Source organism: Suncus etruscus, chromosome 4, assembly GCF_024139225.1.
Source record: "Suncus etruscus isolate mSunEtr1 chromosome 4, mSunEtr1.pri.cur, whole genome shotgun sequence".
Lineage (NCBI taxonomy): Eukaryota > Metazoa > Chordata > Mammalia > Eulipotyphla > Soricidae > Suncus > Suncus etruscus.
This window is the reverse complement of record NC_064851.1, coordinates 148,271,554-148,292,588: the sequence shown is the minus strand read 5'-3', so window position 1 is coordinate 148,292,588 and position 21,035 is coordinate 148,271,554. Positions and strand designations below refer to the sequence as shown.

General features: G+C 34.9%; 1 protein-coding gene across 1 annotated transcript in view; it reads left to right on the top strand.

Moving 5' to 3' along the window:
• The window catches only part of LOC126007256 (disintegrin and metalloproteinase domain-containing protein 2-like), a 130,988-nt gene that overhangs the window by 70,596 nt on the left and 39,357 nt on the right, over positions 1-21,035 (top strand). Inside the window, exons 12-15 of the mRNA XM_049772713.1 lie at positions 1,103-1,289; positions 12,889-12,984; positions 13,094-13,283; positions 18,038-18,107. Coding sequence (XP_049628670.1) covers positions 1,103-1,289; positions 12,889-12,984; positions 13,094-13,283; positions 18,038-18,107 — 543 coding nt within the window. The remainder of the gene's footprint in view (positions 1-1,102; positions 1,290-12,888; positions 12,985-13,093; positions 13,284-18,037; positions 18,108-21,035) is intronic.

Below are 21,035 nucleotides of genomic sequence, written 5' to 3'. Positions count from 1 at the left end.
ACAGTGTTATTGTCTTGCACATGGCTGACCCAATATAGTCTACTGAGGCTGCCTGGAGAGATCCCTCAGCACAAAGACGAGTAAACCCTGAGTACTCCCTGGTAGGACTCAAAAAGAAACATAACAAAATAAACCTTGGATTCAAATCTGAGAGTTCAGACTTGGGGGAAGAGAAGGATGAGAATAAATAACTTGATTGGAAGTAACATGGGATGATAGGTGAAGGAGCGAGCACATAGGTGGGACTAAGGAAGGTAGTGGTAAGCAACTTAAACAATAAATGCCAATCAAAATATACTGGTGGTGAATGGGAGGGAAGTTGTCTAGAATTAACAGGATAGGGTGTCATGTTTCATAGGCACTTTGATATTGAAATCATACTACCTAAATCATGATAAAAAAAACCTTTTCTGTTTTGGGACTACACCTGGCTGCACTAAGGAATTAATCCTGGCTGTGTGCTCATAAATCACTCTGGTAGGCTTGGGGAACCATATATGATGCTGGGGATCAAGTCTATATAGGCTGCATGCAAGGCAAATGCCCTACACATTGTGCTATTGCTCTGGCCTCTGATAAAAATGTTTTTTAAAAATGATATATTTTGGTTGTATGATTAGAAAGGTTACCTTAGCACTAACACTATATAAATAATACTTGTATTCTAGAATTTAAGTGAAATTTTGAGTAAGAAAAATACTATTTATTTATGTATACTATGTTGGGTGTTTATACATTTTATGCCATACCATATTAACTAAATATAAATATGAGGAGAGAAAATCCACTTTATGCTTACTATATGATTATTAAACATTTAGTAGTTGATTAAAGGAAAACAAATTGGCTACATGCTACAAGAGAATACACCTGAGTAAGTACTGTGAATGAAACCAATTACTACTTATTCCTACAATTTATTGTGTGTATATATATATATATCATTGTCTACAATATATTATTGCATAGTTGAGTTCCTATACACAGAAAATCAAAATATTACACTAATAAAATAGAATAAGTTGTCTGCTATGTAATGTTATGAAGTCTAGCCAAGTTATGGATTCAGCATATTAAAATTTGAAGTTTCATGTCATTTCAGTCATTCTAGTGGTGTGAAGACCTTTAGTAACTGCAGCTTGGAAGATTTTGCACATTTTATTTCAATGCCAGAGTCAAACTGTCTTCAAAATAAGCCACGTTTAGTTTCATCAGATCAGCAAATTGTTGTGGTTTGTGGCAATGGCCTAAAGGAAGAGGGTGAAGACTGTGACTGTGGGTCCGAGGAGGTTGGTATTAATTTGAAAAAATATACCCAAATTATGTAATTATTAGTTTTACACCATACCCTTGTCATTTTTCTTACTTTATCAAACTCAAGGTATAATTATCACAATAGGCTAACTGTGTAGAGGATATTTTAAATTAATATCTTTATTTCAGCATCATGTTTACAAACATGTTTATAGTTGTGTTTCAGTTATGAAAAAGGACTCACCCCTCACCAATATAACATTTCCACCACCAATGAATCCATTTGTTTCAAGAGCTTTAATCCTATAGATAAGTTATCTATAGGATATAGGCTATATTTCCTATCAAGTATATTCTCTCATTATTTTAACCTATATATATTTTTTTCAATTAAGCAAAGAGCCACAAACTAGCATGCTGGGGTCAACCAAGCACAGTTAGTGACCATGGCCCAACTTACATTCTTACTTCTATACCCACTTTAGAGAATTTTCAAAAGGGCGAGGTGACCTTAGAAGGAACTGGCTATACAATTACATTATTGCTTATGGGGCACTAGGTGATTGATTGGTCATGGGAAAACTATACCTAATAAGGACTTATGGTGTTTGCAAGCAGGATGCAACAGGATGTTGGCCTGGGGTAGGGGATGCAATGCTGCAAGCAGGAGATAAACAGTTTGGTGTTCTGGGGTTGGGAATGCAATGCTGCAATCAGGATATAAACAAGATGTTAGCCTGGGGATTTGTTTGCCTAGCTGGGGTAGTATTGACCTATGTATTCTAACCTATGAGCTTTCCAATTTATTTTTAAAATATTTTATTGAAACACTTGTTATTTGCAAAGTCTTTCATAGTTGGATTTCAGACATAAATGATCAGGGCCAATCCCACTACCAGTGTCCATCTCCCCTCACCAATGTTTCCCACGTGCATTCCAAAACACCTCTTTTTACCCATCCTGCAGGTATAACAAGTCCATTTTAAGTTTAGGTTGATAAGTTTGGGTTTCAATTCTATTGTTATTGCTGTTGGCTTCGATATTTAAGACTACCAATGATGGGGCTGGAGGGCATTTGCTTTTCATGTAGCTGAACCAGGAAGGACCTGGGTTCTATCCCCGGCATCCCATATGGTTTCACTGGGACGGGAGCAATTTCCAAGCACATAGCCAGGAGCAACCTCTTTGTGTCACCAAGTATGGCCAAAAAACAAACAAACAAAAAAAGACTACCGATGCACCTGAGACCACTGGTTCTCATCCTTTCATATTTGTATTTCTCTTCTTACACTCATTTCTTTCCTTCTCCATGCTATACACTAGGAGCAAAGATGTTCAAGGAAACTCTCATGTAGCCCATTGCATTTCTTCATGCAGATATTCTAAAGTACATATATAAATGATATCAGTCTATATTTATCCTTTTTCAAATGGCTTACTTCATGTAACACAGTATCTTCCAGTTCCATTAATGTTTCTGCAAATTGCAATATTGCATCATTCCTTAAAACTATGTAGTATTCTATTGTATATACAGGCAGCATCTTCATGATTCATTCATTTATTGTTAAACATCTAGGTTGATTCAAGCCTTATTTATTATACTGAGTGCAACAATGAATAATGGTGTTCATATATCCTTTTGGAATAATGTTCTTTTCACCTGGGGATTCCTTAAAGAGGAATTTCTGGGTTATATAGCAGCATAATTTGAGTTAACTGAGAACCCTCCATACTGTTTTCCTTAGGGGGTTACACCAGGCAGCATTTCCACAAGCAGTTGTTGAGAATTTCTTTCTTACTATAGTCTCATCAACAGAGATTTTCCCCAGTATTTTTAATGTTTTTGATATGTGTCATCCTCACTGTTGTAAGAAGTTATCTCATTGTTGTCTTGATTTGGATTTTCGTAATAATAAGTGAAGATGGACCTTTCTTTTATGTGTCTGTTGACTATCTGTTGATCTTCCTCAGATAAGTGTCTATATCCTCCCCCCATTTTTTTGATGGAGTTTTTAGGATTTGTGAAGTTAACCTTTGTGAGTATTTTATAAATACTAGATAGTTAAACTTTATTATGGAGTGCAAAATTTTTGCCTATTTATCTATCTTCTAATTTTAGCCTTTTTGGTGTTCCTAGGGTATATCCTTAGGAGTGGTATATATGGATCATAATGGGGAGCCCAAGGTACAGTTTTTTGAGGAATCTCCATGTTGTTTTCCATAAAGAATGGATTGGATAGCATTCCTACTGGTCGTGAATGAGAGTTTCTGCATCTCCCTGATGATTAGTGATGTGAAGCATTTATTCATGTGCCTTTTGGCCATTTGTATTTCTTCTTTGAGGAAGTCTCTTCATTTTTTCCCCCAATTTTTGATGGGATTAGATTTTTTTCTTGTTAAATTCTATCAGTATCTTGTATATCTTTGATATTAGCCCCTTATCTGATGGGTATTGGGTATCTGTGGGTGGCCTTTGTAACATCATCACTATTTCTTTTAAGGTTCAGAAGATTTCCAGCTTAATAAGGTCCCATAGTTTATCTCTGCTTCCACTTATTTGGAGAGTGATGTTTCCTCCTTAAAGATGCTTTTAGTCTCAATATCATGGAGTGACTTAGCTACATGTTGCTATATATATCTTATTGTTTCAAACCGGATAATATGGTTTTTTAATTCATTTGAATTTGACCTTTATGCATGGTGTTAGATGGACGTATCAGTCTGCTTATTTACATGTGGCTAACCATTTGTCAAACAATTTTTAAATACTATTACCTTGCATCATTTTGAATTTTTCCCTTTTATCAAAGATTAATTGATTATATGTCTGGGATCATTCTCTGAATACTCAAGTTCATTCTGTTGATCTGAGGGTCAGTCTTTATTCCAATACCATGCTGTTTTAATGGCTATTGCTTTGTAATAAAATTTAAAGTTTGAGAAAGTGATGTCTCCCATAATCTTTGTCCTAAGAGCTGCTCCAGCTATTCGTGGGTGACTATTGTTCCAAGTGTATTTTGGGAGTGTTTGATCCACTTCTTTGAATAATGTCATAGGTATCCTTAGTGGAATTGCATTAAATGTGTACAATTCTTTGGGAACTATTGCCATTTTAATGATGTTAAATCTTTCAATCCAGGTACAGGGTATATATTTCAATTTTCCTGTGTCCTCTTTTATTTCTTGAAGAAGGGTTTTGTAGTTTTCACTTCATAAACCCTTTGCCTATTTAGTTAAATTGATTCATACGTATTTAGTTTGTGTGGTACTATTGTGAATGGATAGTTTCTTTTGATGTCCATTGTTTTTCTATCATTATTTGTGTATAAGAAAGCCATTGATTTTTGAGTGTTAATTTTGTAGTCTGCCATTTTGGTATATGAATCTATTGTTTCTATAAGCTTTTTGGTAGAGTAGCATTTTCTAAATATAGTAGCATGTCTGCAAACATCTGCACAGTGAGAACTTGACTTCTTGCTTCCTATCTTGATGCCCTTGATATCTTTTTTTTTACCCAATCGCTATAATAAGAACTTTCAGCACTATATTGAATAGAAGTGATGAGAGGGGACAGACTTGTCTTGTACCATATTTTAGAGAAATGCTTTTAGTTTATATCTACTAAGAATATTTGTGGGGCCAGAGTAGTGGAGCTGCAATAGGGTGTTTGCCTTGCACACAGCTGACCTAGGACAGACTGCAGTTTGATCCCCCAATGTCCCATATGGTACCCTGAGCCAGGAGCCATTTCTGAGTTCAGAGCAGAAGACCCCTGTTGTCACCAGGTGTGGCCCAAAAACCAAAAACAAATTGCTATTGGTTTGGTAGATGGCCTTGGCTATAAAATTACTTTCATTTCCATATTGTTGAGAGTTTTTTTTTTCAAGAATGGGTGTTGGACCTTGGTGAATGCTTGTTCTGCATTTATTGATATGATCATATGGTTTTTGTTTTTCCTTTGGTTGATATGGTGTGTTACATTGATTGATTTATATATGTTAGACCTACCTTGCATTCCTGGAATAAAACTTACTTGGTCATGGTGATGAGGCATTGGATCCTATTTGCCAGGATTTTGTTGAGGATCTTTGCATCTGTGTTCATCAGGGATAGTGGTCTGTAGTTTTCTTTCTTTGCAGGGGCTCTTTCTGCTTTTTGTATCACAATGGTGTTAGATTCATAAAAAAATTTTGGAAGTGTTTATTTTTAATTCTTAAAGAGCCTGTAAAGCACTGCAATATTTCGTCTTGGAAGGTTTGAAAGAATTCATTAATGAATTCATCTGACCCTGGGCTTTTGTTTTGGGGAAAAGTTTTGATTACTATTTTAATTTCCTTAATAGTGATACATCTCTTTAGATATGCTAGATCATTTTAGGTCAACCGTGGAAAATTATGAATCCAAGAATTTATCCATTTCTACCAGGTTCTCATGTTTTTTGGCATAAACTGTCTCAAAATAGTCTCTGATTAGCTTTTGAATCTCTGTAGTATCTATATTTATCTCCTCCTTTTCAATTCTTATCTGGTTTATTAAGTTTCTCTCTCCCACCCTTTTTTTGTTTTTCAATCTTGTTTATTTTTCAAAGAACCAACTTTTACTTTCTTTGATATTTCAGATTAATTTTGGATTCCCACTTTATTGATTTCTGCTTAAGCCCTATTACTTCCTTCAGACTCCCCTTTTTTTTTTTGGTTTCTTTTGTTGATCATTTTCTAATTTTATAAGCTGTGTCATTAAGCTATTTATGTAGGTCCATTCTTTCCTGATGTGTGCTTGCAAAGGTGTAAATTTTCCTCTTATTAGTGCTTTTGCTCTGTCCCATAAATTCTGGTCATTATGTCTTTATTTGCATCTGTTTCCAGGATACATTTGATTCCTCTTTGATTTCATCACTGACCACTGGTTGATCAGTATTGAGCTGTTTAAATTTCAGGTGTTAAAGTTGTTCTTTGTCTCTTTGTAGTTCACTTCTAATTTCAGAGCATTGTGATTGATTTCTATCTTCTTGATTTTATGGAGATATATTTTATGGTTAAGCATGTGGTCTATTCTGGAGAATGACCCATGTGCAATGGAGAAGAATGTGTATCCACTTTTTCTGGGAATGGGGTGCTGTTTCTTCCATATCTTCTTTCAGAGCTAGCTTATTCTTGTTGAGTTTCAGCCTGGTTGACCTGTCATTGGATGACAGGTGGTATTGAGGTCTTCCACTATTGTTGTATTACACTATTGATGTCTTCTTCCAGATTTGTCAACAATTGTATTATATATTTTGCTAGTTGAGCATTGGGTGTTTAGGAGTGTCATTTCTTCCTGTTGTACATATCCATCGATTATTACAAAATGTTCATCTTTTTCACTTATAACTTTCCTAAGTCTTAGCTTCGTGCCATCTGATAATATGGCCACTCCAGCTTTTATAAGGGAATTGTTTGATTAAATGATTTTCCTCCAACCTTTGATTTTGAGTCTATGTTTGTTCTGACTATTCAGATGTGTTTCTTGTAGGCAGCATAAGGATGGATTCAACATTTTATCCATTTTGCCACTCTGTGTCTCCTAACTGGTGTATTTAGTCCATTGATTTTGAGATAGATAATTGTCATGGGATTTATTGTCATCTTTACATAGGACTTTGGTGCGTCTGTTAGTCTCTCTTGTTTTAAAGTAGACCTTTCAGTTTTATTTTAAGTCTGATTTTCAATCTGTAAAGTTTCTAATCTGTTGTTCACACATGAAGCTAACTTGAATGTGAGTCTGGCTGGTCATCCCACCTCTGCCTTCTGGCCTTGAGAGTTTCTTGTGACAGGTCTGCTATAAACCTTAAGGATTCTCCTTTGAATGTAATTTACCATTTTGAAATGCTGCTTTCAGTATTCTATCCCTATCTGTGGGATTCATCATTGTGACTAGGATGTGTCTTGGACTGCTTTTCTTTGGGTTTTTGTTTTTCATTATTCTTTGGGTCTCTTTTTATCTGGTACTCCTTGGGCATCCCAGATTTGGTTTCATGTACTTTTTAGCTCTAAGCTTTTCCTCACAATGATGTCCTTGACTGTTCATTTTTCCTGGGGATTTTATATCTGGGTCTCTGGGACTCCAATGATTTTTAGGTTGTTTTTATGAGTTTATTGAAGACTTCTATTTTTGTCTGTTCACATTCTTTTTTTTTTGTTTTTGTTTTTTGGGCCACACCCGTTTGATGCTCAGGGGTTACTCCTGGCTAAGTGCTCAGAAATTGCCCCTGGCTTGAGGGACCATATGGGACGCTGGGAAATCTAACCGTGGTCCTTCCTTGGCTAGTGCTTGCAAGGCAGACACCTTACCTCTAGCGCCACCTCGCCAGCCCCAAGTCTGTTCACATTCTTTGAGGATTTTTTTCCATTGATCATTTCCTTTAAGGCTTTCTTTTTTTCCAATATCTTCTCTTGTATGAAGTTGTGCATCTCATCTTTCAGCTCACTGATTCTGTCCTCAGCTACTGTTACTCTGTTAGAGAAGCTTTCCATATAGGTTTGTATTTCTTTCACTAAGTTTTTTAGTCCTGACATTTCAGTTTGGAATTTTCTTATTTCTATCTTCATATGCTCTTGATTCTATATGTGGTTCATTCAGCTTGACCCAAGCTTTCTTTGGTTTCTATGAGGATCTTCCATATTTCTTCTCTAAACTCCTTATCTGAGAGGCTAACTAGGTGGTTGGCTCTTTATGGATTATCAGAGCTGTCATTTTTATTCTCTCTGCATTATTTTGGCCTGTGTTGTCTCCCCAATGTCATGTTTGTACTGTCCTATTTTCTATGTGTCATTCTGGGATTCATTGGCTAGAGTTGTGCACAACTCTGGACAGCTCACCTCTGAGGAATTGCCTTCAGGAATAATCTTGGTGGAGTGGTTCAAGGTCCAGCACACAGCAGAAAAGAGAAGAGGCAGCTTACAAAGACTTCCAAGTGCCAAAGCACACAGCAGAATCATATCTTGTTTATTCTTTTAAGAAAACTGCTCTTGGTTTCATCAATTATTTGTATTGTTTTCCTTGTTTCGATATTGTTGTTTTTGTTCTAATTTTTATCATTATTTTCCTTCTGCTTGTATTTTGTTTCCTTATTATTGGTTTTCCAGATATTTAAGGTGTGCTCTTTTTTGTTGGTTTTGTATTTTTTTCCTTTTATTCTGTAGGTTGTATTGCTATGACTCCCCTCCCAATTACTGCTTTTGCAGTTTACTATAGATTTTGATAATTTGTTTCTTAATTATCATTAATCTCCAGAAATTTCTTTATTTCATCCTTGATTTAGTCTTTGTGTAGTTGTTTTTGAGCAGCATTTTGTTTAGTCTCCAGGTGTTAGATTTCTCCACATATTCTTGAAATCAGTCTTGATCTCTGTGCACTGTGATCTGATATAATTGGTATAATAATTAGTATAATTCTTATATTTGTGGATTTATGTAATTTAGACTTGTGCCCTAAGGTCTATCCTATAAACATTTTATGTGAACTTGAGGAGAATGTGTATTCATCCTTTGGGGGATGATAAAATAGCCTCAGCATTTATAGTTTCTATTTTATTTTTCTTACATCTACTAGGGTTCTGCCTAGTGGATCTGTCCAGTGGCAATAGTGGTGTGTTAAAATCTCCCTCTACAATCATTTTTTAGTCCATATGTTTCTCTATGTTAGCAAGCTAAAGCCTTACATATCTTGCTGACTCTACATTTGTGTGTGTGTGTGTGTGTGTGTGTGTGTGTGTGTGTGTGTGTGTGTCTGTATATATATTGATCAGAGTTACTACTACTTGGTTTATTGGTCCCCTCGTCAACAAAGAGTGTAGATCCTTGTGTCTACTTTCTTGAGGTTGAATGAAATTTGGTCTGATATAAGTATGACTGCCCCAGGTTTTTGTTTGTTTGTTTGTTTGTTTTCCAGCAGCTTGTATAATTGTTTTTGTTCATTTTACTCTAAGCTGGTGTTTATCCTGAAATTTTAAGTATCCTGAAATTTTAAAACCCAGCCTCAGATGGCTGGGTTTTGTTTCCTGATTCAACCTGCTACTTTGTGCCTTTTGATTGGAGAGTTTATTCCATTAGCATTTAAGGAAATTATTGACAGAAAGGACTATTGTGCCATTATATTGTGTATGGCTGTTGCTGTTACAAATGGCTAGTTGGTGCATATAATTGATTTTTGAGTAGTTCACTTAGAGTTGACTTGTAAATTCTTTTTTGTCTAAGAATGTTTTCTCTCTCCCTCCCATATAAAGAGCATTAGTGGGGTAGTGGACCCTATGTTGAAAATTTCTTTCAGTTAGTCATAGAAATGTGTCATTCCATTCTTGTCTGGATTATTTCAAATGGGAGATCTGGTTTGATTCTCATGTTCTTTCTTTTATATTTAAAATTTTTCTTCTCCCTTTCTGCTTTAAAGAGTCCATCTCTCTCTGTTTTCTTTTTTGTTTGTTTGTTTGGTTTTTGCTATTTAGGTCATTATATGTCTTGGTGTTGTTCTTATATGGTGTGTTTTGTTTGGATCTTTGCCATTTAAAAAAGACACATTTGCATTTAAGCCGTGCATCATCAAATATGTCTATTTTCCGACCTGTATAAGTGTTAGATAAATTTGGAGAGACAGAGGAAGTACAGAAGTTGGAGCGCATAGTTAACATAAGTCAGACTAGGTTCAATTCTCTTTTATTTTCTTTTGGTTTTTGGTTTTGGGCCATACCCAGCAGCCATCAGGGGTCTCCTGGCTCTGTGCTCAGAAATCACCCCTGGAAGTCTCAGGGCACCAAAAGAGATGCCAGGAATTGAACCAATGCCTCATGGGTTGCTCATGTGCAAGGCAAATGCCTTATTACTGTGCTATCTCTCTGACCCCCTATGTTAAATTTTTGGCATCGCATAGTCCCAAGCATTTCAGGGAGTTTAGAGGTCTACACAACAAATCTAAAGCTTTTATAATTGAGAAAGGTAGAAAGACTACAGATAAAAGATTGCAAAGAGAATGTGATAGAAACAGGGACAAAGAAAAATGAAATATATAAATGCAATCTATTTCAGTTATTAAAGTCCTTGATTGAAGTCCTTCTCAATAAGAAATACATTTTTTAAAGTTTTCATTTGCAATGATCTCTAGTTTACATAGCTACATATATTTTGGTGGTATATACTGAGAAAAACACTATATTGAAACACTTTCTTAGATATCTAGATGGTGGAATTTTTTTCTGATACACACATTTTACTATTTACTAATTTATAAACAATGTGAAATGTATTTTTCTATAGTAGTGGCTACTATAAATAATTATAAACTATTTTTATTATTTTATTTTTAGTATATTTTATTATTTTATATCTCTCACTTTAATCTGATAATTAGTTTCATATTTAATGACTAAAACATTAACTTAAATGACTTAAACATTTTTATGCAATTTTTGATAACATATCAGAGTTTCAGCTTTCAGAGTGAAATAATTTAAGGAATTATTCCAAAACACCCATTACTAATGCTTTTTTGCTAATTTGTGCACAAATAAAAATGCATCAATATGTTATTGAAAATATCTGTATGTATATTGAATATTTAATAAAAGTCTAAGTCAATATCAAATTAAAATATTACTACCAGAATTTTTGTAATAATTTTTAAATGCATATTAATGCATTTTTTAAATTTTATTGTGGTCAAAGTGAATTACAAATCTTTCAAATAATATTTAAGATTCATAGTTACAATGAATCAGTGTCATTCCCACCACCAGTGATGTTCTCCCTCCACCCATGTCCCCAACAAGCATTCCATCTCTCCCTCCTTTTCCCATCAGAATACTAGATAAACCGATCCCTACTTGTAAAGCTTTCTATGGATTAGGTATATAGATTCTGTTGTTGTTGACACTGGGTTTGATGTTCAGGTCTGATCATTTTTTATTTTCATTAAATGTTCATGCAAATGTCTGGACCTCAAACTCAATGAGATGGTGATAGCAATAGTAAGAAGAATAATGCAAATAGAGCAAAACATTTTTATTGAAAGCAATAAAATGTATCCTGTTCTTAATAAATAATATTATGCTATAATAGTACTCAAAGTACTTTTGCAAATTTTTGAAAAAACTTTGCCTTATCACCATTTAAAATTCCTTAGATTTAAAAAGTACATCTATGAATATTATGTGTTGTATATATTTCAATATGAGAGAAAATGTATTACTTCTTCAACTTTTTCCTCCCTTAATTTTTATTATGTAGCTTAATAATAACATATAACGCTACCAATCATGCATGGCTTATAGAATAAAATAATATATAATTAAACATGAGTGATTAAATTTAGGTTATTTTTATTTTGTTTTGCTTTGGTTTGGGGGCCACACTTGGTGGCGCTCATGGGTTATTCCTGGCTTTGTGTTCAGAAATGATTCTTGGAAGGCTCCGCAAATCAATTATGATGCCTGGTATCCAATCCAGATCAGTCCCAGATCTGCCACATGCAAGACAAACTCCCCACTGCTGTGGTATCTCACTCCAGCTGCATACATTTAGATTATTTTTAAAATTGCCAGTTACTATCTATTCATATGGGAAGAATTATAAATAAGCTGTAATATCCTATAAAAGTAAAAACTAGTTAAAATATCAGTACTTATTAGTATTTTATTAATAACTAAATATTAACATTTATTAAGTACTAAAATAAAATTCATAAAACATAACTTTTTTCTTGTATGTATATTTTGTCTGAAAGAGGCAGTTTTTAATATCTTAGCTTTTGTACGCTAGAAGACTTTTACAAAAAAGTACTGCTACCGATATTTTTGGGGGATCTTTTTGGGAGGGAGGACCACACACGGTGATGCTCAGGGGTTATTCCTGGCTATGCGCTCAGAAATCGCTCCTGGCTTGGAAGACCATATGGGACACTGGGTTTTGAACCGCAGTCCGTCCTAGGCTAGCACCAGCAAGGCAAAAGCCTTACCACGTATTTGCACCACCGCTCAAGCCCTACCAAAAACATTTTAATTAATTAATTAATTAATTGTTTTATTTAAACACCGTGATTACAAACATAATTGTAATTGGGTTTCAGTCATAACAAAACGCCCCCATCACTCTGGCAACCTTCCAATCATCAATGTCCCCATCTCTTCCCTCCCCCACCTCCTGCCTGGCTTTCTACATCCCTTACTCACTGATATTGTTTTGATAGTTCTCAGCGTAGTTATTTCTTTCACTGCACTCACCACTCTTTGTGGTGAGCTTCATAACTTGAGCGGGTCCTTGCTGCCCTCAACTCTGGAAATTATTTCAATAATTTCAATAAAAAAGTACTTTTTTAAAACTACTCTAGGCAATAAGAATTCATGACTAATAAATATCAGATAATCAATTATTGTTTGTTAGATCAATTAACAGACTTATTAAATCAATTTAACAGATTTTTAAATCAGTTGACAGGTAAATATGCTTATCCTTTCTGTTTCTCAATGTCTAACTGCTGTATATTATACAATGTGCTCGATCACAAAGTATATTATTTATGTTTTTATATATATTGCATGTGTTATATATATGCAATATAAATAGAAGTTGAAAATTAATTCAGAACATATGGTTTGTTTTTCAGGATTGTGAGATTACAGCAAACACATGCTGCACGCCAAACTGTAAATTCATAGAAGGCGGTCAATGTGATGTGGGAGAGTGCTGTGTCAATTGTCATGTAAGAAACTTTGAAATGTTTTATTTTACCTACTGACTAAAATTATAATTATTTACATTTTCTATGTCAAAAATTCCTTTACTCAATATGATTTACCTCTGCTCATCAGTTTTCTTCAGCAATATGTAGGCACGCCAAAAGCAACTGTGATATACCGGAGATATGCAATGGCTCACATACTGAGTGCCCAGAAGACACATATATTCATAATGGTCGACCATGTGGAAATTCTGATAAGTGGATCTGTTTTGGTGGAGACTGTGTCGATGGAGATGAACAATGTAGCAGTTTATTTAATGGTATTTATCATAATTTTATTTTATATGTTTCATTTTAACTAAAAATAACTAAAAATTTTAACTAAGCATAGGCACATATAATTGTCATTTGAATCATGTGATTTTATGTGTAAATATTCTTAAAGATTATAGAAACAAAAGAAAAATATGTTAAGAACAAAATGTACAAGACTGAAATTAAAAGTATGTATTTTTATCTCAAAATAATAAAGGGATCTAGTTTTAAGTAGTAAATAAACAAAAGACAAGTTAAACTTTTCTTACTTTATATTTAAAGTTTGTTTACAGAAATAATAGTGTACTTAATAAATACAAATGATTATAAGTACTAAAGAATCATCAGTATAAATTGACATGGCAACACAATTTTAACCAAATAGACAATGAGAGGCATTACTCTTCCCAATATTAAATTTTATTTCAAAGCAGTAGTTATTAAAACAGCATGGTATTAGAATAAAGACAAATTCTCAGATCAGTAGAATAGACTTAAGTATTCAGAGAATGTTGCCAGGCATACAATCAACTAATATTTGAGAAAGGGACAAGAAATCAAAAGATGGAGTAAAGAAAGGAAGCCTCTTTAACAAATGGTGTTGGCACAACTGATTAGCTACTTGCGAAAAAGCAAACTCATACCCCCATCTTACACCATGCACAAAGGTCAAGTCTAAATGATTAAATATCTTGATATCAGGCCTGAAACCATAAGGCATATAGCACTACATGTAGGTAAAACACTCCATGATATTGAGACTGAAGTCTTCTTCAAGGAGGAAACAGCACTTTTCAAACAAGTGGAAGCAGAGGTAAACAGATGGGACTATATTAAGCTGAGAAGCTTCTGCACCTCAAAGGAAATAGTGCCTAGGATAAAAAGCCACCCACAGACTGAGAGATACTGTCCACCCAGTACCCATCATATAAGGGACTAATATCCAAAATACAAAAGGTACTAACAGGTCTTAACAAAACAAACAAACAAACATCTAACCCCATCAAAAATGGGTAGAATAAATAGACACTTCCTCAAAGAAGAAATACAAATGGCATAAAGACACATGAAAATATGCTCCACATATCATCAGGAAGATGCAAATCAAAACAGTGAGGTACAATCTCACACTACAGAGATTATTAGCACACACCCAAAGACCAAGAACCATCAGTGCTGGTGGATTTCTGGAGAGAAAGGATCTCTAATTCACTGCTGGTGTGAATGCCGTCTAGTCCAGCCTTTATGGAAAACAATATGGAGATTCCTCAAAAGACTGAAAATTTAGCTCCCATATGATCCAGCAATACCACTTCTAAGGATATACCCTAGGAAAACAAAAATACAATTCAAAAATCCCTTCCTCACATCATAGCAGTGCTATATACAATAGCCAGATTCTGGAAACAACCAAGATGTCAATCAACAGATGGATAGCTAAAGAAAAGTATTACATATGCACAATAGAATATTATGCAGGCATCAGGAGAGATGAAGTCATGAAATTTTCCTATATGTGGATATACGTAGAATCTATTATGCTGAGTGAAATAAATCAGAGGGAAAGAGATGGACATAGAATAGTCTCACTTATCTAATAGGTTTTAGAGAAAAATTAAGAACATTATTGTAATAATTCTTAGAGACAATAGAGATGAGGGCCAGAAAGATTGGCTCACAATATGAAGCTCACCACAAAGAACATGGTGCAGTTAGGGAGATAACTACACTAACAACATGCATGACAATCTTAATGAGTGAGAGAAGTGGAATGTTTGTCTCAAAATACAGGCAAGGTTTGGGAACGAGGGAGTGGGGTACTGGTGGTGGGAATGTTGCACTGATGAAGGGGGGGGTGTTCTGTTTAGACTGAAACCCAACTACAATCATGATTGTAATCATGGTGCTTAAAAAAAGATTTTAATATTTAAAATAAAACACATATACAGATGCGCAAATTTATAAACAAAACCTAAGGGCTGACACAAAAATCCCAAAGAGAACTTATAAAAAGTTAGAAATCGGGGCCGGAGTGATAGCATGAAGGTAGAGTGTTTGCCTTTCATGCAGAAGGTCAGTGGTTCGAATCCTGGCATCCCATATGGTCCACCGAGCCTGCCAGGGGCGAATTCTGAGCATAGAGCCAGAGTAACCCCTGAGAGCAGCCAGGTGTGATGCAAAAACAAACAAACAAAAGTTAGAAATCATCAAATCATTGAAATATGATGTGCACTGAAGTTGAAAGGAAAAAAATTGTAAAATATATATGTATTATATTGGTACCTTATGTACCAATTGTGGCATAGTGATACGGTCTCTCTGAAATACAAATATTTTCATTTGTGTAATTCATTCTTAGCTCAGCAAAATATACAGATAATGATTTTATGTAGATAATAAAATGATTGGTAACATTAATATAAAAACCATGAGTAATAATAGATAAAAAATTTAAGATAAACACAGAAAGCACCAGGTAATTCAAACTTCTTCAAATATAATTAGTAACATTGACTTTTAATTTAATAGTTAAAGATAGTTTCAACATAATTACTTTCTTGTTAAATTGAGATTTTTGTGTTTCATAATAGTGTTAATATTTTCTCATGAACATATTTTTAACCTATCACCATTTTTACCCATCTTCCTCTTTGAAGGAACTAAGGCCTCTCTCTCCCAACAACCCCCTCCATATAATCTAACTAAAAGATAAAAATAAAACTATCATATGACTCAGCAATACTGTTTCTTGGCTTATGAACCCAAAACACAAAATTAATTAACTCAAAAGGATATATGTATAACTATGTTTATCTTCATATTAATACAATAGCCAAGATACGGCAGAAGCTCAAATAATTATTAGTTCTCAAAAACAACATACAGAATAAATTTGAAATTAGGCAACACAACACAAGATCTAAATTTTTTCTATTTAAAAAATTTTAATTTACATGTTACATTAATGCTAGCACAAAACCAAGATGTGCAATTGCTTAATAATATCATCAATTACCAACCATGTAACACAACCATGTAAATGTAAACACTAACATTCATAGATTCACAGATTCATTTCTGTAAAATCTGTCTTCTTAAATTAAGTTGGCTCCCATAGGATCAAAAAAAGTTAGTTACATAAAAATCATGACATTTCATACTTCTGGAAATGTATTTTTAATTTTTGTTACTCTTTGAATGATCCAAGATGTTGTTAATGTGGATAAAAGGTGGGGAAAGGGAAATGTATAATGAGTTGAGTGAAAATGAGATCCCAAGTTTAAAATCTTTGAAGTCCATCTGGTCTTCTAAGATCATACTACTACTACTACTTACACCTCCACCAATAATTAATGCCAATAAAAGTCTTGTAATTAAAATGTAATAACAAATTTAAAATACCAAATAACTTTTTCTGGGGCTGAGAGATAGCACACCGGTAGGGCATTTACCTTTCATGCAGAAGGATGGTGGTTCTAATTCTGGCATCCCATATGGTCCCCTGAGACTGCAGGAGTGATTTCTGAGCCTAGAGCCAGAAGTAATCCCTGAGAGCCACAGGTGTGACCCTCCCAAAAAATACCAAATAACTTTTTGATCAAAATTAAAAAAGGGAATCTTACATTTACCAGGAAAAGGAATAATATTCTGCTCTTTACACATATTACTAGGACCCATGAAATTTCAAAGTATAGTTAAAACTCCTATTGGAAATTAATTCCTTTAAGGTACTCAAACCATATTTGTTTGTTTGTTTTTTGGGGGCCATACCCAATGATGCTCAGGAGCCACTACTGGTTATGCACTCATAAATCGCTTCTGTCTTGGGAGACCATATGGAACACTGGGGAATTGAACCGTGGTCCATCCTAGGCTAGCAAGTGCAAGACAGATGCCTTATGGCCTGCGCCACCACTCCGGCCCCCAAAGTTACTCAAAACATTTTATCTACTCAGTATCGTTTGTGATGTTTAGATCAAGGCACTATCTACCAGTTAAAATTAAACTCAGCTTACTTGACATTTAACCTTTAAGAGAGAAGTTGACCAGAGTTCATGTTGGAAAAGGCTTAAAGGGAAAGGGTGGTGAGAACGTTTAACTGTTGAAGAGGGGTGTGTACTTTTTATGACTGAAACCATCTATAAACATGCTTTTCATCAAGGTGTTTAAATAAAGGTGATATTTTAAAAAAAGAAAAAGAAAAAAAATCCCATAAATAAGAAAGAAAAGCATGGGATCAAAGGGCTCTCGGCCTTGTAAACTGAGTGTGCCCTGCCTGCCCTCCACTTAGGACATTTATTCTACAGAAATAATAAACATGGGAGCAATAGAAAGTAGGCAAATTCTTAAAAATTATTAGAGTTCAAAGTATAGCGATAGAAATGGATTTGAATAATCAAAATCAATAGCTAAAAATCAGGTAGGGCTATGCCTGTGAATGGCAAATCTGTGCTTGATGACTATTACAGAGATAAGTACTCTGTGCCCTGGTCCTGTCCTTGTAAGCTCAAGTCCTAATTTTGTAACGGTTAGTATAAAAATGGTGTCCACATGTGCTTATAGATCACAAGAAGCAGCAGCACTGAGAAAGAGCCCATTAAATAAAGTCGAGTGAGTCTCTCCATTATTACCTGTTGTGCTCTTCTCCTGCCCCCTTGGAAAGTTTATTTTGAGCTAGAAAACAGGTTATACATAAATACATATTGATAATTTATTATAGTGAGTTTTAACACTTCTTTAAACAAATTGCTCTTTTCAGATTTGAAGGCTAAGGAAGCAAGTAGTAATTCTGATATCCAGTGCTATTTTAGTTGTGAAAAGGAGGAGAGGTCTTTGATAAAACTAGCAATTAGTGGGGCTGGAGTGGTGGCACAGCGGAAGAGCATTTGCCTTGCATGTGGCTGACCTAGGACAGACGAAGTTTCGATCCCCCTGCATCCCACATTATCCCCCAAGCCAGGAGTAACCCCTGAGCATCACCAGGTATGGCCCCCCAAAACAAACAAACAAAAAAAAAAAAAACCCTGGCAACTAGTATTAGAAGGTTACAATGGAAATAATAAACACTGAATTCAGAGGTTTCACCTAAGTATTGTTACATCCAATTGAAAATTTTACTAACATTACAAAGGCAATTTTATTTAATTTATATATTTATTTTGTTTTGGGGGCCACACGGGGTGATGCTCAGGAGTTACTCCTAGCTTTACTCTCAGAAATCACTCCTGGCTTGGGGGATCATATGGGACACTGGAGGATGGAACCGTGGTCAGTCCTAGGCTAGCACTTGCCTTACAGCTTGCACCACTGCTCCGGCCCCATAAAGTTTATCTCTTAAGAAACAAAAACTATTTTAGACTGAAGCAAAGCGATAGCACATTGGGTAGAGTGTTTGCCTTGCACATGGTCAACCCAGGTTTGATCCCTGCCATCCTATACAGTTCCCTGGGTTTGGAAGGAGTGTCTTCTAAGAGCAGAGCCAGGAATAGTGCCTGAGTGCCTGATATTGGGTGTGGCCCAATATCCCCCAAAAAATAACTATTAGAGTTTGGGTCACATGCGATTGACTTTTCATTTGTTCAATGCTTGTGAGCCTACTTCTAGTTTTTTTTTTTCAAAGGAAGTTGGCCCGTTTGTAATTTTAAACATAGATTAACAATAGGAGGTAGCAGTTCAGTAACTTTCATCACGTTGGTAGCATCTTTCACCATCAGTATTTTAATATTATTAATATTAGTGTCTTATGCCTTCTGAAGAAAAATATTTTATGATGAATCTCTTTACATTTTGAGTTATCAAGGATTTGGACTTTTGTTCTTTGTTTTTGTTTTCTTGGTAATTGTTTTGGTTCTTAATGCAAGACATATTTAGCAGTATTTAGAAACCCAGCCTGAAACCTGTGCTCAGGTGGTGGATTCTTAGGGTCACTAAGGCTGTGATTGGTGTACAGAGTGCTAAAGGGTCATGGAACACAGGCAGCAGTGCTAGGAATAACCAGGCCATATCCAGTGGCCTGTAGCCATCAAAGCAAAGATATTAGGATAATAAAACATATTACATGTATTCAATAGAATGTGATTACAAAAATTTTTAATGATTCCAAAAATTTTGTCTGAGTACATTTTTTCTTTGGTTTTTGGTTTTTGGGCCACACTGGTGATGCTTAGGGATTACTTCTGGCTATACACTCAGAAATCACCCCTGGCTTTGTATGTCAGGGATCTAACCACGGTTAAGGCTAGCCCGGGCAAGGCAGATGCCTTACCACTTGTGTCACAGTCCAGGCCCCCTGAATAAAATTTTTATTGAAAAAGTGTAGGGTGACCGAGAGAGAATAGAGTGGGAAGAAAACTTGCTTTGCATGCAGCTTACTCAATATACAAATTCCTCAAGGCACCATCAGGAGTGATTCTTGAGAAAAGAGTTATGAGTAAATCCTGCACACTGTACACATCACCCCCCCAAAAAAAAGTGAGTTTAGTGATTTCCTTTCCAAGTTCAAACTATGCAAGATGGTATTCATTAAAACTACATGGTACTGGAATAAGGGCCACCCTAAGATAAATAGAATCTAAATGAAAATAGAGACATATCCTCAGATATATAAAAAAACAAATATTTTTTAAGAAAAAAAATGAAGTGGAACAAAGAAAAACTCTTTAACAAGCGGTGTTAGTAAAACGAGTTGAATGCATCCCCCATCAAAAGAAAAAGAGCTCAGACCTCTTTCTAATTCCATGCATAAAAATTAAATCAAAATAGGTTAAGACATCAACATTAGATTTGGATTCATAAGAAACTTAGAGGAAAATATGAGAACTCTACGTGACATTTAAGCTAAAGGAATCTTTAATCATCACCATTGACCAACTAAGTGGAAGCAAATACACACAGATGGGGTATATTAAACTAGACTGGAATAAAATATTTTCCCACCATTATCTGATATAGGGTTAACTTATAAGATATATAGATATAGATATATATAAATCACCAGTACAACTTTACAAGAAATAAACCATACAATCCCATCAAATATGGGGAGAACAAATAATCAAAATTTCCTCAAAATTAAAAACAAATAGTTCATAAAGAATATTCTGCATCTCTAATTAACAGGGAATTGTAAATCAAAACACTGAAATGCTCACCTCGCTCCAGAGAAACTGGTACACATCTAAAAGAACAGGCAAAAAGGACACTTAGCCACTGTGGGTGGAAATGTTGACTGGTCTGAACTTTTCAGAAAACTGTATGAATATTCCTGAAAAATAAAGGTTTAATTTAGTTTCTATATGATTCAGCAATTTCATTCATTGGAATATATGCCAAAGGCAAAATAACACAAAGACATATTCAACTCTATCTTAATTGCAGCACTTACTCATAATAAATAAAATTTGGAAACAACTCAAGTGTTCAAGCAAAGTTGATTGGATAAAGAAACTATGTAGGGGCTGGAGAGATATCATAGAGGCAGTAAGTTTGCCTTTCATGCAGAAGGACAGTGGTTTGAATCCCGGCATCCCATATAGCCCCCCTCTCCTGCCAGGGGCGACTCCTGAGCGTAGAGCCAGGAGTAGCCTCTGAGCGCTGCCAGATGTGACCCAAAAACCAAAAATAAATAAATAAATAAATAAAACTATATAAACAATGGAATATTACCTGCCCATAAGAATAGATGGAGTAATGCAATTTTGCAGAAGCGTGGATAAATCTTGAAAGCATCATGCTGAGTAAAATTAATCAGAAGGAAA